General features: G+C 39.0%; 1 protein-coding gene across 1 annotated transcript in view; it reads right to left on the minus strand.

Annotated features, from left to right (window-relative positions):
- The window catches only part of LOC122065000 (thioredoxin-like protein YLS8), a 12,975-nt gene extending 1,191 nt beyond the window's left edge, over positions 1 to 11,784 (minus strand). Inside the window, exon 1 of the mRNA XM_042628794.1 lies at positions 11,582 to 11,784. Coding sequence (XP_042484728.1) covers positions 11,582 to 11,701 — 120 coding nt within the window. The 5' untranslated portion in view covers positions 11,702 to 11,784. The remainder of the gene's footprint in view (positions 1 to 11,581) is intronic.
- Between the last annotated feature and the right edge of the window lie 6,290 nt (positions 11,785 to 18,074).

Consider the following 18,074-nt stretch of genomic DNA (forward strand, 5'->3'; position numbering starts at 1 on the left):
CACTAGAGATCAGAAATTGTTGAAGAAAGAACAAGATGTTTCTTTTGTCCCTTCCAGGCGATCGGAAAATAAAGAAATGGTTGATACAAAACTCGCTTTTGCACAAGCCGAGCTGGATGTGTGACTCACATCCGTGGGCAGAGTTCGCCATTTCTTAGTGCGGTAGGTAGAGCTGGAACTGGCAGTTAAAAAGGTAGTTCGGAACTTTTTAGGGAGTTTCACTACCTGTGATTAGGCATTCCACACATCATAACAACCAAATGGATCTTAAAAAACATAAACATGTGACTTTGACAGAACTGTCAAACCCAGTGATGATTCACTAGACTATTTTCTTCAACATATCTTGAAAATCAAATTGGCCATAAAAGTAACATGTAGTAGGTCTACTATGAATTGATTAAGCCACAGGAAACTGGAATCACCCACATGGTAGTCCAATGGTCATATTCAGTTCACACTTGATAACTGCATCCCAATTCCATTCTCATTCACACTACATAATTGCAGAATGAGAATATAAACTTCAAGCTCTTTCCAGGGGATTTGTCCTCCACAACAAATCTCTCTAATACCTTTTTTTTTTTTTTGGGTGGGTGGGGTTGGGCGTTAGAAATCCTTCTAATACCAAATTCACTTAAATGAATGACAAAGTCAATGACCATCCAAATGTTAAAAAGAAAAGGCGCAGAATACTTCACTTTCTTTTTTCTGTAGACTACTACCCTGAATAACAGGTTTAAACATATGCAACCATGATTCATCAAATGAGCATTTGGAAAGACAACCAGAACCTGTTAATAACTTTAGTATGTATAAGAGGAAACACAGAGAAGTGAATCCAATGCAGGTATGCTTTACTCATATACCTGCGGTCAAGTCAATCGGTCAGTTTCAGTTAGGCTGACTGAGCCCCTTTGAAAATATTGGGCCAGACCGAAACCAACCCATAAGCATATTGGTCTTTAAAATCCAAACCAAAACCAATAGTGATTTGTCCAGTCCATTGCAGTCCTTATCAGTACCTTATTGGTTATCAATATATAGAAATAAATATAATTACTACATACTTCAATTAAAACATTAAATTGAGTTCCTATAGGTTTATATACATCATATAACTTGATTTTAGTAGTTATAAATTATAATTCAATCAATTAAAGTATATAAATAAATAAATAAATAAATAAATAAAGGCAGAGGTTTGCTGCCTTGTTGCCTGGCCACTGGGAAGGCACACATGGGCATCCACACCAGGCAGGATGGTATTTTTACGTGGCACTGTGAGAGGTCGAGACAGAAAGAAAACTGAACCGATATTAATTTTTCTAAAATGAAAAAGGCAACTGGACCAATAAGCAATTTGACCGGTCCAGTTTCGGGTTTTCCAGTTGGTACCAAATTTGACACCCCTACCTATAATGGTTAAGAGCAAAGGTAAGCAGTCAACACTGATTCCAGACCCACACTGGACACCATAGTTGTCAAGGCGCTAGGCGACCCAAGGTGATGGAGAAGGGAAAAAAATTAAGGCGACACTAACAAGGCACCCATCCAAAAATAAGCGCTTGGATGCTTAGGCATTATGGTGGACACCCACTGGCGGGCAAAGCAGTATGCAGTAGTTCGTCTGCAATATCTTGGGAGAAACTGTTCAAGGGGAACTCTTCGAGTCAAAGATGATCTCTGACATGAATTTCTGCACAAAAGTCGGTCAGTCCTAATAATTAGGGCATTCAATGAACCTGGAGCTTATAACATGCAAGTTCTGAGAGGTAAATTCTCTAGAGCACTAAGCTACATCTCTCATCAGTAATCAAACTCCTACAGTCAACAGATGATCTTAAACATAAAAGAAAGATCTCTTAGTTTAAAAGATTCCTAATTTTGATTTCAAATCACTGGGTATTGGGACTAGAAATGAGACTTGTAAGAGCACAGTGATTCTTTAAGCTTACCAGGGTCTCAATGAACATATTTACCAACACTAGTTGGGTCTGTGAAGGATGTTCAGGATTCGTTTCAAAATTCGAACTCAGATGAAGGGACCTCGATTTTCTGTGATTTACAGTTGATGCAATCAAATGGAAAAAGCTTCAGAGTGACCACAGATAAAGGACAGACAATCAAATGGCAGAATTCAGAAAGAAAAAAAAAAAAAATTCTGTACCTGATGCAGGCACAGGCTAACATATCAGATCAATTGGGCTAGATCCAGTCCAAAATTCAAAGTCCCAATGGGCTACATGGGTCATGGGCTTCAAGTATGTGGGGTATGAGTCCCATACGAAATAAGGCATTAGTCTGCTTTCAATTTTAGGTTTTTCAAGAAGATTCAGGCAAAATTTGGGTCAATATTTATTTTCTATTTTCTTCATTAGAAGTTAGTCTATATTCTATAAATATTGTTAACGTACAGTGGGATGGAGATTGGTAATGGAATTTGGTTTATTGGCAGAATTGTTGCTTGTTAAAAGGGTTTGATGGCCAAACTAATCCTACAGTTGATGGACATCCATAAGGACAGTTCAGGGTGAACTGGTTATTGTTTTATCTTCTTCTCCCCCCCCCCCCTCTCTCGGCTGCACTCTGTTCTGGGCAGTACTTCCAGTTCATAAAATTTGGTTCAATCTCAATTGAACTTGACTCTTCCAGTTCAACAATTTGTGAACACATTCCTTACCTGAAAGACTTGGTTGGAACGTAAACTCTGGGAGAACAAAGTCTACAACCAAAACTGAGTCCTCTCTGGGAGAACCAAGTCCACAATCAGAACTGAGTCCTACATGCCACAGGTTCCACTTGCAGGAATTTTCTTAATTTCTCTAGCTGCTGGTTTGGGTGTTTAATGCAGCCTGCAGCCCCACAGAGAATTCCCCTCACGGATACTATAAAATACTCTCAAGCTCCTTCCTAGGAAGTTACGGTATGATTCTATCCTTAAATATAAGAAAAACAGTCACTACCTTTATCTTAGGTAACTTTTCATTTCAATACAACAAGAAAGGACTTCCAGGCGACACCTTCAGCCAACCGCAGCAAAAATTCATCCCATCTTCTTTTTGAAAAAAGAAGCCAGTGCGTAGGCCTAAATATATACTACAACTACTCATGTTGGAATAGAGAGTAGCCCCCTCTACTGAAAATATGGGTGGCTCAGCAGCGTGGCAGGCCTGCCAATAGGGTTTCCGAAAACCCTAAGGATCGCCTGCTTGGAGTGGTATGCTCAACATGCAAGTCGAAAGTCATTTTTGGAGAGCAAGGCAGAAGGAAAAGAGGCTCCTGGTTAAAGGTAGCTTGTCTCGCCCAGTGGAAAAACTATAGGCTGCGCCAGCCTCTATCAGAGTCGTGCCGGCTTTCGTTGCATCTGGTGGTATCGTATATAAGATCACGGCTGCATTTAGGAGAAAGGTCGGCAATCTATCCTCATGTTTCAAGACAATCGGAGCCAATATTGAGTGAGTTCCTTCAGCTTATATCGTTCCCTGTTCAGGTTCTGTTGTGAAGTTGAATGTAAAACAGAATAGCAGAAATTCCAATTAAGGACAACTTGTCAGGTTATTAACCCTAAAGCCCTTCCTTTCAGAATTACTTTCTAATTTTCCTATGCAGAAAAGCCCACTCTTTTAAATTAAACTTCTTAGATTCTGTTTTGCCTTTCCCAAAGGGGTCGGTACTCTCCTAGAAATTACAGAACTGCCACTTTTGTTGTCTGTAGTTTTATTAGTCTGGGGTGGGCCCTAAGCGACCTAATTAAGGGCTTTATTTAGGTAACCTAATTAAGGTTTTAAAACCCAGGTTGCATCAGTTTCCCCTGACCTAGGTCAACTACACAAATGATAAACACCAGCACCACATCTCTACTTTTTATGTTGTTAATATGTAGAGCATAAGTTGAACATAGAGAACCACCACAACAGGATTTGGAATTATTCTACTCTTCATTCCAGATATCATGAGAAGCCTATTCATCGGTACCAATAGCTTTGGAAAATCTCATGGGAAAAAATAAATAAATAAAACAGAAGCAGCTGCCAGAGAGCAGCTGTCTTGGCGTGCAATATTGCGGAGATGGGTTAAAGAGATTCACAGATCCCAATCAATGCTCTGAGAATCATCAAGAATTTGGGAGGAAAGAGTTAAGGTTCTACATCAATCATCAGACAAATGCTCAACCTGTTGTCTATTGATTTTCTGCTCAATTTGTCTATCCTCATGTTTCAAATATCAGCAAAAAGGAGGCTGCTTGTGCACCTGTAATGGTAACGTCAATACTTGTTGGAATCACAGCAAAACAGGGAGATTTAAGAGGGATTAAAATGGATTCAGGAGCATGACAATTACACATACTCAATAAATGAATTTTTTCCATGCAAGCTGACAGTTGGCAAGACCAGATCCATCGAGAGAAAGTTAATGTAAAAGACTACCTTACTGGGAAACACCCAGATCTTCCAGTGATGAATCAGAAGGACAGGAGTACACAATCATACTCTAGGATTTTTATGGAAAGAGATCATTTGGTGGTGCAAAAATGGTGCCATGATATTATAGAAACCACAGAAATACGTGAAAAAAAAATCGATGAAAGTAAGTCATTCAAATACCATTGCAGCCATCTCTGATGTTGGAATCTAGAGTATCATAAGCGGAGTCTCCTATAAACATTTTTTTTTTGGGGGTTAGCTCTCTATTGATGGATCAGTACTACACAAACAAGAGTTACTTCCCTCGCAATGATTGTTGATTTTAGAGACACATCAGGAGGTCCAATTACAAAATGCCCACAGAAATATAAAACAGCTATGTACTTTATGCCTATTTATGCTCCGGTTTGGAGCAGAATTGAAGACATTCAACAAGGAAGAAAAGGCTCCAGCAACCTATGGAGTAGACTGAAGAAGGTTTCACAGCAGCCCACGTTTTGGGGGTTATTTGAGGGTTTACTTGTTTTGTTTATTATTGGTTCTTGGGTCAGTTTAAGTTGCATAAGTCTTGTCTTATTCGTAGAACACAAGATATTAGTTCTTTCTACATTGTTACAATTTTTAATTTTTAAAAACTTTTGTAATAGGCAACAATTGGAATTTAGAAACTTTCCAATTATTTGTCATAGCTCCCCCGCCCCCCCAATTGTTTAGCTATTAACATACAAAGCAAGGAGGATCCCATAGGTCCACGATTTGAAATTTACATTGCTGCGACTTGCTGCCATTTTATCTATGAAGAATTGCTTTGTGCTGTGATCAAAGCTAGCGGAGCTGGTGTTTGATCTGGCTGACTCTATGTTGTGAAGCCTGAGAGGTCCCTTCTTGTTATCTTCTACCATATTGTCTTCTATCAATCCAAGGTCTGAGTTATTGAATCCCTTCGAGAGCACAGGTACTGGTTTGATCACTTTCTATTCCCTAGTCTGTATTTTCTCAGTATTCTTGAGCGGTATTTATTCCCTGAGATAGTTTTGGCTGATTTTTGGTCGATCCTTCCCCTCACCTAGGGTGAAACTCGATCCAGTTTGTGGTCCATTCTGACCACTGGATTGGCTGTAATTTCTCCCATTGCAGATCAATTAGGGTTTTCTGACCTTTTTTTTATCTCGTCTTGAAATCAATGTTCTGGACTTCTAATCCATGTTTATTGCTTATGGTCCTATAATGCTTCATGCCTGAATTCTCCATCTATTCAGGCTTTATTTACTGGTTTCAGTTTAGACCCCAGAAACCCTAATTCTGAGATCAATACTTGACCTCGGTTCTGTTACACTTCCTTGTTTGTGATCTGTTTGAACCACTGTGATGCTTTGATTTATTGTTCTCTGATATAGTATCCTGCAGTATTGGATTAAGTTGAATCTTCAATCCTAGTTCTACATTATTGTGCTAGTAATGCAACCCGTATTTCCAAAACCCTGCTTTTAGGTCACTATTACCCCAACCAAAGTGAAAGAAACTCAAAATAATGTGGTCAACGACAATTCAGTAATTATCTTGAAGTTCAGAACTAACAGGTGAAGAGAAGATAACTTATAAACTCAACCGGAAGCAAATATTTAAGTAGCAGTGTTTCTGGAAACTAATAAGGATATGGAATGATATAAATAAACTCAGAACAATAGGAGATTTTGTGTAAATACGGACACTCTAGGGATTTAAGCAATAACGTGGAGGCTATCTTCAAACGCGCGACCAAGACCAAGAGGCAGAGGAACAGAAGAGGTTCCGATTAGGAGAAGTCTCTCAACTGACCTTCGATTGACTCAAAATTTTGGAGATACATTGCTGATTCATAGATATATCAAACCCAACAATCAATTGAATGGTTCAGCAGCTTGAAGATCCAAAGGAATTGTCTGAAACAAGGTCTGGCAGAAAATTCAGAACCAGACCTAAGCTCTGGTTTCAATCCCATGATAGGGACAGTACTAGGGGGGTGCAAAGTTCTATGTTTCTGGTTGCCCCTAAAGTGAGTTTATGACCGCAGAATTTGAGGCCAAAGGGATAAGATCTGAGAGAGATTGAGCTCTCTCTGATTGAACATTGAGCCAGTACTAGCATACTGGAATGAGTTCAGAAACCCAATGGGGAACAAAGGTAGTAAGAAGATGAAAATAAGAGAAGAATAAAAGGAAGACAAAAGAAATAAAAGAAAGGAATGAAAAATGAAAAAGACTTGAGGAAGGAGGGGAACCAGAATTCTTGTACTCAGGCTACACAGGGAAAAACTCCACAATTTCTGCAATATTTAATTATGACTAATTTGTTGAACTACAAGCATATAACAACAACAACTTAGCCTTATCCCAACTAAATGGAGTCAGCTCCATGGATCCAATCAAAGACAGCATAAGAAAGTAAAAGTAAGAGGAAAGGAACACAACACAACAAATCAGTAAAATCACATCTAAATGGGGTCTACTACATGGATCCTTGCCCTCCAATCATATCTATTCAAGGTCATACTTGGGACAAGACCTAAACTATGCATGTCTTTCCTTACTACTTCTCATATGGTCATTTTAGGCATACCCCTAACTCTTTTAGTTCCTTTAATCTGAATCAGATCACTCGTCTTTACTAGAGCATCCCACCCTGCCTCCGTTGAACATGGCCATACCACCTCAAATAACTTTCTTGGATCTTATTAGGGCAACTCCTAAATTAGCTCATGGTCATTCCTTACCTTATCCTTCCAAGTTTTGTTGCACATCCATCTCAACATCCTCATATCTTTGCTACACGCCTAAACATTTATGTAAAGATAAAAACTCCTCATATCAACCTAAAACAGAAATAGAAACTGAATAAAACTAGGAAACTACTACTAATAAAACCCAAATTACAAGAATAACCAAATACCAACACCTATTAGACCAACAGACCAGTTTGGTTCTGGACTTCTGGTTCATTTCGATTTGGGTTTCTTGATCAGGTCATGCCGATCCAGCCATACTCATGTAAGTTCATCAATTCTCCCTCTCTGAAAGAACTCATCTCCTTTGAGTTTGGATGAGGACCAAGAACGTCATCTGACTCAACTCGCTGGAGGAGAAATGATCCCGCTATCCACTTAAGCTTAATGGCTGGAAGGTTCTTGACGGGAAGAAGGGAAGAAGCTTCATCTTGAGTCCATCCTACTTGAAGAAATAAGTATTATCAGATCCACAATGCTGCAGCTTTTTGTTAAATAGCCATCGTTTCCCCAATGAGGATGAGACAAACCTTCAGAAATAGAACGTCGCACTGCACCTATGAACCCACCAATGGAATATGTGAGCAAAAACCTACCATGGATTTTAAGATTGGTGTTGTTCAACTATGCAACCTTGTAGGGATTGGGATGTGGCTCTGTCTTCAATCCAAATGTGTGCACGATATATCTCTAAAAACAAAGATTCTACAACTGCCACTATCAACCATTTTAGTGCACAAACTAACATTACATTTCACTGTGGTGTGAAAAATGTTGTTTCGCTACCAGTCATCCTCTTTAGATATTTAATGTGTGACCAAAAGAGGGCAAAGAAGATAGCAAGGTTGTTGCTCTCCATCATTATCACTATTGTTGCCTTAACTAGGCTCACGCTTTGCCTCTGAATATACTCTCTCATCTTTTGTTGCTCTTCTGAAGCAATGGCCATGGGAACGTCCTTATTAACAAAGGCGACAAGATGATTAAGACACTTAGCAAAAACATGCTCATACCGCTTACACGTAAACCACTGTATTCTAGCCCTTGGTTTTGGGGTAGGTCTGTCAGATTCACAACCATAAGGTGGAGTATAAGTGTTGTTAGGCCGTGAAGATGCCATAGCAGAATTGTTGACTTGTGACTTGTTGAAAAGGATGTTTGCTCATACTATCACCTTTGAGAACGTGCCTAGGAAACTCCTCTAATTGTAAGGCTTCTCCAGATTCTCCTCTACCTAATACGCTACTTGTACGACTTCGTCCAACATAGGTAGTCAACTATAAGCCAATCTAGCATTGATTCTGAGGGAACAATTTGTTCCGAAACTGCCACTAACACCTCTTCGTCCCACTCAAAGTCAGACCTAGTGGTTAAATAGCAGAATTTTTCCACATTCCTCAATGGTGATACCACCCTATTGAGAGAGGGGTATTTATGGTATATTACAATAAAACTAAAATAAAACTCACATTTGAGGTTGGCTTCAACCTCACGACAGTCAAGGGAGTCCACGTTGAACACCAAAAGAGGAAATCAAGCTTCAGCCTTGGAATCTCTTTCAACAGCTCTGAAATTCCGGAGGACCAGATCTACTGTCGCCTAAGCCTGCTGCCCAATCCAAACGAGTACAGCTCAAGGATTCAAGCAATACATGGAATATAGGGTTCCGAAACTTGGAATCAGATGTAGGTAAAGGTATGGTCTGCAACTGAGTTCATCTCTTGTGATTATTGGGTGCTTTAGAGGGCAATGGCCAAGGATATGGATCCCAGGCAGTAGCTTCACCTTCAGCAACAACCACAAGATGAACGAAACCCTATCAAAGGAGATCGAACCTCCTTTCTTGGCTACAAGTGTCGCCTGAAACAGAAACAGGGAAGAACGAAACAGGAAAACAAGGAAGAAAGAAAGAGGAAAGAAGAGAAGAAGATAGGGGAGTAAGAGGTATGCACTCAAGGCCATGGTTTCATATTCAATCAATTTTCACTTCTTCAAAATCAAATCTGTCTTCTACCATGTTATATGGCTATACAAAGAAAAAAAAATTCAATTAATGGAAACTAATTGGAACGGAAACTAACCTAACTTAGAAACTGAAATCTAAATTTGAATCTCCCTACGAACTTGACCGACACCGTACAATAACAATAAAGGAAACAAATAAATAATCAAAGTACTAAAATAACCACATATCTTCCCACGCCCAACTGCATCACATAGCCTCCTTCATTTCAACTCAAGTGTTGACCAACCCAATGCTTCAATTACAATTCTGCTGCTCATTTTTTTTTATCCAACAGACTCGAGTTGTACCCTTCAGTTTGGCTTCATCAAAATAAAAGCTTCCTGGCCTCAGTAAAACCATACCATCAAAAGAATACTTTGAAGCTATGAGTCCAGTCAAAGTATTGCTACAGATTGGAATCCCTGTAAAAATCGAGAACACCCCACTTACCTCCTCTTTTAACTCCATAAAGAGGCTTCAAAAGGTCAACCAGCCCTATATGATGGTAGTGGTGGTGGCAGTGTAAAGTGAGATGGGCAATGTACACTCGAGTTTACTCCTTGAGGGAGTTTAGCTACTGAATTACCTCATTATTGGCTACCATGTTTTAGGATACGGAGAAGGAATTTCAATTCTGATACTAATTAACGCAACCCAAATTCCCAAAACCCTGCTTTCAGGTTCCTATGGGCACACATACCAATGTGACTTAATATTGATTTTTTATGATTTGATGTGGCTAAATGTTGATTTTAATGACTTGATGTGGCTTAATATTGATTTTTTATGATATAAGATATATATAACTTACTAAATAATGTTAGAAAAGATAACGTGCGTGCCTTGAGGGTAGTGAGTCACTACTTGGATGGAACTGCCTAAACACCCTACTTGGAATTGAGTCACTACTTTCGAGTGTTGAGTAATTGAGTCACTATTATTCAGTGCATAGTTGTCACGACGTCAAATCGATCCAAGGCGATGGAGGGGTGACTAATCGATTTTGCGATAATCGCCCGTTATGGCGTTGCCATGGCAGTCAAATCGCCCATGTGTCATTTTTTATTTTTCCTATTTTCTAAAGTTATTTAGTATGCTACTTTTTTATTTCCCCTACTTTCTAAAGTTATTTAGCATGCTACAAGCCTACAATATATACCGTATAACATATAAAACCAACATTAAGCAACATCAAATCATCAAAAATCAACATAACCCTATCAAAATCATCCTGCATTTTACAAAAAATCGACCGCCTAGTGAATTTGGCGTGACCTGGCGTCCATGGTGGTGCCATGGCGACGCCTATCAGCTAATGGCGACCGCCATTTGTAAGTCACGTAAATCGTGGCAATCAACTTCTTTTTCAGCCAGGATGCCAAATCGCCGCCTTGGCGACGCCTGACAACTATGATTCAGTGTTGATAGATAAATATTGATGATGTAATATTTTTATCTATTTTGGATCATTTGCATTATATCTTATATTTTGATGTAGATTGTAGACTATATATAGTCATTATGTAGTAAAGTTTCAGGATTTAAGCCAACAAGTCAGCATAATGATTATCGAACCTTTGGTTCATCACACAGATAAGACTTTATATGTTTTTTTTATGAAACTAATAATATGAATGTGTTAGAAATGTTTAAAATAGGTTGTACACAAAAAAAAATAAACAAAAAAAAAAATTGTTTGGGGGTCGAAACCTAAGTTTCCACTATATCGGTAAAAAATCCCCGGTATCCTCAAAATTTTCCAGGTTTCCACAGCAATTTCGATCTCCCCAGAGGTCGAAACCCGATACCGTGAACCTTGGGTATCTCTCTATCATCAATATTCACTATCCCACTTTTAGTCGTATTGTTACAAAAATCGCTCCCCATATGCTATGCTTCTTCTTTTTTTTAATTATCTTAAAACATTTTTATTTCATCTTAAACTTTTTTTATTTCAAGTTGAATCTTCATAATTCCAACTTGCCATTTATCCTTGCTTTTGTTTCACCCACAAAGATTATATCATCAACAGAAAAATTACACCCAGAGACCTGATCTTCAACATCTCTAGTTGATTCATATATGATTAAAGTTAAACAAATACGGGCTCAAAATTGAACCTCGATATAATCCAATTGTTATTGAGAATTTACTCAAAACATTAAGCTTTTTCTAAGTCAATAGAACCAAATAAATGTCCTTCTCATTGATATAAACTACATATAAAAAACCCTCTCAGTTATGAACAGCAACATAACTGAATCCCTCTATATACGATCATCGCTATGGTTTCCACGATCTCCCAAAACAAACAGAAGAAATAAAAACCAGCAGAAAATTCAGAAAAGAACAATTATAAATCAAGGGTTCAATAGAGAGAAAGAGTACCTGCATGCAGGTTTCGTCCCAGTCATGGCCGAATCGAATCATGACGAGTCGTTCCTCCTCGGCGAGGATTGATTGATCTACGGCCCATCCCGAGTGCAAGTGAGGCAGAAGATAAGACATCTTTCCCTCTGAGAAACCCCAAAAATCTAACACCTTCAACGGTTAGGTTTTCGTTCACCGTATATACAGAAGAATTCCTTAAAAAGCAGAAGAGAAGCCGCTGCGAACTAGCACTGTCCCACTCAATTATCGATTCCGATCCGGAATGGATCGAATCGGATCGCATTGATGCGTATCGGTCAGTTTTACCCTTATTTTAAGAAAAAAATTTCTTCACAATTTTACCCTCTAAAAATACTGATGATCCATCCGAGTCGATCAGTTATTGATGTCGACCAATACGATAAAGTCAATGCAATACCAATACATAAACCATGGCCCCACTCCAATCAAGTGGAGCAAAGGAACGAATCAGATGCTCTCAATTGTCTTCTCCATTCATTCATTTTTATTTTTATTTTTTTGAATAATAATTCTAAAAAGCAGAATGGTCTTTTAGACACAATGGAAGTAAAATGATCACCCCACCCTCATGAAAACAAATTAGAAATCCTACCTCTATTACTATTTCTACTACTACTTCCATTAGCTCAACTGCTGATGTGAGTCCAGCGACCTTTTATGGAACCCTCTCCAATTTATTTTAAAAGACAAAGCCGCAAAACAATTGTTGCATGCATGGCTACTGCAAAAGCACAAGCCAATGGGATTACTTATATTTGTCTTGATTTACAAAAGGCAATTTCGTAAATTCCCTTAACAAGGAATTTTTTTTTTTTTTTTGATGAAACCTTAACAAGGAAATTCGCCACCACAAACGATCGGTTCCACTTCATAGGTCATAGTTCACACTGATATCCAATTATTTCAATAATAAAACAAGAGGAAAATTTTCTCATTTTGCATATTTCTTTTCAAACTGAGAAAATAATTCCACAAATACAAAGAACACTGTCTCTATATGAATTCTACAAAACTACGCATACATATAGAGGAAGGAATAGAGAGTCAGTTAATAATGGCTTTGTTGCATGTAGGATTCATTCCATCTCCTTCGAGACCTAAATGAAGAAAGACAAAAGTAAACAAAAGAAAGGGCGGGAGTCTTGCTCTGACTGGGACTCTTTGATGTCTAATTTAGCGTGGTTGCAATAGACTTGAGTTCTAGTACCAAGCGAATGAAGAAAGATTAAAGAAACAGAGTCTACCCTGGTACCTGAAGTCTATTTCCTTATATATACTAGTACAGGGAGGTAGTAATAAGAATTTCATGCTACCAATGGTGTTTCTTTAGGTGGCTACCAAAAGAATAATATCTTAATTGTCTGATTATGACATTCTTCCCGTATATATTTTTTATGAGAGTCCATATACATGTGGTGTAGTCTGATTGGTTAGGCTTATGAGGGATTATGGTCTTTCTTCCTGATTTACAGCCAGGTGGCAAATCCTTAGTAGTTGAATGTTTACAGTGTAACATATGCCCCCACTCCTTTTGCTCCGAGTGGAGTATATGGAGTGTGATGTCATTCCAATGTACTAATGCCACATGTTCATGTCACGCGGTCCCTTTTTGTGCATGCTATGCCTATCATGCTTCATCACTAATCTCTTCTATGCTTCTTCTAGTTATAAGCTTCTACACACTTGGTTCCATGGTTGTGGCTCATTCTCATCAGAGTCGACTTCCCCGAGACATATTAGCTTAGCAAAAAGTAGATCGAGTTACTAGACTTACTGGTCAGCCTTCAATGAAGTTCAAATTGTATGCTAGGTATGTTGTAGTGAATGAATGCTACACCCTTGCCCAAAATCCCAGGTTAATTTCAACTTTTGGACATAGGTAATGCACCCAAGGTGATAACAACTGATAACTTGTGGATCGCCCGACTTATTACATGGAAGGGCTACAACCACCAAAGAAGTCAGTGAAAGTCTTTTGGCATTGGGAGGGAGTCACTCAAACCCTAGTAGTGAATGTTGGCTGAAACCCAATCACGCAGTGGAAGGAATCGGATTGGGATCTCTTGCGTTCGAATCACTACATAAAAATTAACTACATGAGAATGAAACGGTTACCTTAGAACTTCAACTGCAATTGAAGCTCCTCCAAATAATAGTTCTTTCACACTTGAGCAACTGTAGGGATTGATCTCAACACTTTGAAACTACGATCTATGTCCAATTGGAGAAGAGCAATCCACCTTTAAGGTTTTCTCCTTCACACACATTCACTCACAAAGAGAGAGAAGGAAGGGAGAGAGAAAATATGGGAGAGAACGAGAAGTTCAAAAAACCTAAATCTCTTTCTCCTTTGTCCCTTATATAATAAAACCTCTTTTAGGGTTTTCTCTTTTGGTCAAATCTTTATTTCCTAAACAAAGAAAGTCAAATCTTGGTGGTAGAGAACAGTTTCAAATTGAACAGCTACTTTAAAGTGGAAAAAGGTAGAATCTAAAAGGGATTGCTATCTTTCTTATTATGGGTGACAAATATATTCAAATTATATTTTACCCACTACCATAAATAAAAGACAATTAAACCATTTAATATTCCCAAATCTTGTTATGCAATATTAATTCTTTAATTTGCACATAAGACCTTCCACTTTTTCAATATCATATAATGAATTATAGGGCACGTAATTTAATACTGCATAACCCTAACTCATTTTATATGTCTGTTTCAGAGATTCTATGAACATGATTAGATGATGAAAAAATATTTCAAATAAAATATTATTTTTTATGTTAAAAAATAATTTTATAAACAATTTACAAAAATGACACTGGCACTAGATTTTTGTCCGATCAAGCACAAACATTCTCTCTCCTCGATATTCCCCAATTAAGGGCAGTGGATCCCATGTTGATGATCTCTTTTATTAACAATGTGGGACCATGCGTCCAGCATACCGGTAAATAGTCCGTTGGACGTCAACCATTGGTTTACCAAAACACTTGATACAACACTACAACAGATAGGATATCTCAGGTCAAAGGTCGAGTGATGGGTATAAATCTAGTCCTCATACAACTGGTAGTAATACATGCGAGATTCTTACGAGATTCTTTTCTATACACACAATATGTGTACTTACATTTATGTACCAGAATCACATCCCTAGTAACATACAAGGTAATGACCATATGAATAAGATGTCCGATCATATCCCTTACTGAGAATAATTTTGGATGAAAACCCATGGAACAACTTATAAGCCCAATAAATAAATGACAAGCATAAATGAGATTAACAGTCTTATTAATAAACCGAGTTTGATGGACACACACATCTAACAACCTCCCACTCGTACTTTAAAGCCAATCTCTCATATACTTTACACTTATAGATTCTACATGTTTAAAAAACACATTACGTGCCAAGCCTTTAGTCATGGGATCCGACATATTGTCTGCTGAGTCAACCTTTATGATAGTTACATCACCTTAACCAATGATCTTCTTTATCAGGTAATATTTTTGCTGCACATGCTTGTTCCTCTCATGAGCCCTAGGCACCTTTACTTGAGCTATTACCCCCTTATTGTCACAATACAATGGAATGGGATCTTTAACAAGCCCGGAGACAACTTTGAGACCAATCAAGAATTTCTTCAACCAAACTACTTCTTTGGCTGCTTGACTGACTGCTATGTATTCGGCCTCAGTGGTAGAATCAGCTGTAGACTTTTGTTTTGCACTCCTCCAAATAACACCTCCACGCCCTATTATGAAAATCATCCTTGATGTGGATTTTCTATCATCTTTGTTAGTTTGAAAATCGGAATCCATGTACCCCATAACTGATAACTGATTTGACCCATAAACTAAGAAGTGATCCTTAGTATTTCTTAAATACTTGAGGATATTCTTGACAACAGTCCAATGCTCACGTCCAGGGTTGGACTGGAACTGACTCTGTCACACCCCGCCTCCTTTAGGCCAAGGTATGTAGCACTGGATACCCATATCCAGTCAGCCTAACCCTCCAGGATCACAGATACAATATCCCAATCCATAAATGCCACCAAAATCACAACCAAAATTAGAATACGCATATAAGATTTGTAAACTTTACTCTACTATAGGTAATTTTCACTAAATGATAATTACAATATACCAAAATTCATTTGAATTCCGATCACAAGTATATGAGATTAAAAAAAATACATACAAATAAATAACTTAAAATAAAGAAGTGATGTCCATCAATATGGTGTCTCGTAGACACAAGCCTCACCATTGCTAACAAACTCCAAGCCTGCCTCAGCATTGGTTCCACCATCTAAAAAGGGTGCAATAAATCGGGTGAGCTTCCACGAAGCCCAATGAGGGGTACACACACACATGCATCCACAACAATCAATAAAATAAAAGCAAGTATAAATGCTCACACACAACAACATTAATGCAGTTAGATGAATGCAATTAGATGAATAAAATGACATAATTCGGTTATTAGCAAACAAATATATGTAATAGATTCTAAGTCCAGAGTAGGTATAAGTGCTATTGCAACATAGGCGATAGCCTCAGTCATGAATATCTGTTATCGATCCCTAAGGATACAAGCTAGTTATGAGTCAGGAGTGTGCCAGTTCCAGAACCACATCGTTACCTAACAAACCCCTATTAATAATCCCCCATAAGACCACTGCATTGAATATAACATCGCATGTAGGACATACCCACCACCAAATCAAACATCGCATGGGGGTTTGTCACAACGCTAGCATCCCCACCACCTCAGTCACTAGAAATCATCCCCAACCTCGGACCATCGGACGGTAGGATTAGGCAATACGTAAACCCCTATTGACAAGAGTTGTAGCACCAAGATGGTTATCCTAGTCCAATTCATTCTATCATGGTATGAGCCATATCACAAACAAAGTCACACACCTTGTGGGCGTACATGCCAGGACCCAACCATCGATTACCCTGTACCCCACACTCACACACCATAGGCATGTAGTGTCAGAACCAACCATCGGTCATCCTACACCCCAATCTCCATAACACACTCACGCACACTATGAATGCAATTTCTACCAAAAAAAATTATATGAATGTAATGAAATGATCCAATTATTATCAAACAATTCTAAGCAATAATTTCTAAGACCAGAGGGGTATAAGTTTTACTGTAACATAGGTGTTATCCCATGTCATGAATGTACGTTATCAGTCCCTAAGGATACAAGCTAGTTGTGAGTCAGGAGCGTGCCGATTCTAGAACCACATCGTTACCCGAAAAACCCCTATTAATAATGTCACACCCCGTTCACACCGAACCGGGCCAGTGACCGGGTTAACACCGGTTAACCCAAACCTGCCAGGATCATCTGATACTGTATTCCATCACAGCATACACACAACTAATAAAAGCTTATCAGATCAGCGGAAGACTTGGTTTACCTGTGAATATTCCCATAATACTTGATACCCGAATTGTGATACAATAGTTATATACATGTGGGCCCGAAGGCATGATATTTACACAATGAAAGTACAATTCACATATCAAGTACATAAAAGAAATCATCAAAATCAGAGTATACTGCTCGGCTTGGTACCAGAACCTGGAGCTCAGCTCGGTATCAAAGGTTGAGCCCAGCTCGGCTTCACAAGGTAGAGCTTGACTCGGCATCAAAAGTGGAGCTCAGCTCGGCATCAGAAGTGGAGCTCAGCTCGGCATCAGAACTGCGGTCCCACAACACAACTCTCGCATGGGCAATCAGTGCGGTGCTCTAACTCCTCAGGGGCCCACCAATCCTCTTCAGGGAACTCGACCGTGGGACCCGCCCCGTGCTCTTCAGATGGATGACCTACAAAATCTTCTAAAAGAGGTGCACACGTGGGATGAGCTCACTAGCTCAGTAAGTGAAAAGATGGACCACACAATAGTCCACACAACAATCACAACCATATGCACTATATGCTATGCATTATATTTTAAATCACATCCACCTAAGCAACATTACTAAGTCTTTGGTTTAGTGCTACTACAACCACAGTGCGCGTATACTCCGGGTACGAGCTGCGAACTCCATCCTGCGATACGCCCATAGGGCTGTCGGAGAAGGCCCACCATGAGTACTCAAAAAAGTAAAAACATGCCGACCACCAGCTCTCAACAGAAAAGTAAATGACTGAAATTAAAGGTGCTGACTCCAGTAATTTAAAAGTAGTACGATTGGCCCTCTTGAATATACCACCGGGGTTGCCGACTGTCCTAATGACCCGTCGGGCGTTATGTCTAACCACCACAGTGACCCGACAACCGCGACCACTGCTTCCCCCCAAATGGTAACCTAACACCTTAACCCCTGTTGGGAAGGGTCGTAGCACGGGAAGGTGAAAATCCTAAACCGTATGCTCCTATATGACAATAGTACGATTGCATAGTGCCACCGCATCCCATACCATGG

This window comes from Macadamia integrifolia, unplaced genomic scaffold (genome assembly GCF_013358625.1).
Source record: "Macadamia integrifolia cultivar HAES 741 unplaced genomic scaffold, SCU_Mint_v3 scaffold1847, whole genome shotgun sequence".
NCBI lineage: Eukaryota > Viridiplantae > Streptophyta > Magnoliopsida > Proteales > Proteaceae > Macadamia > Macadamia integrifolia.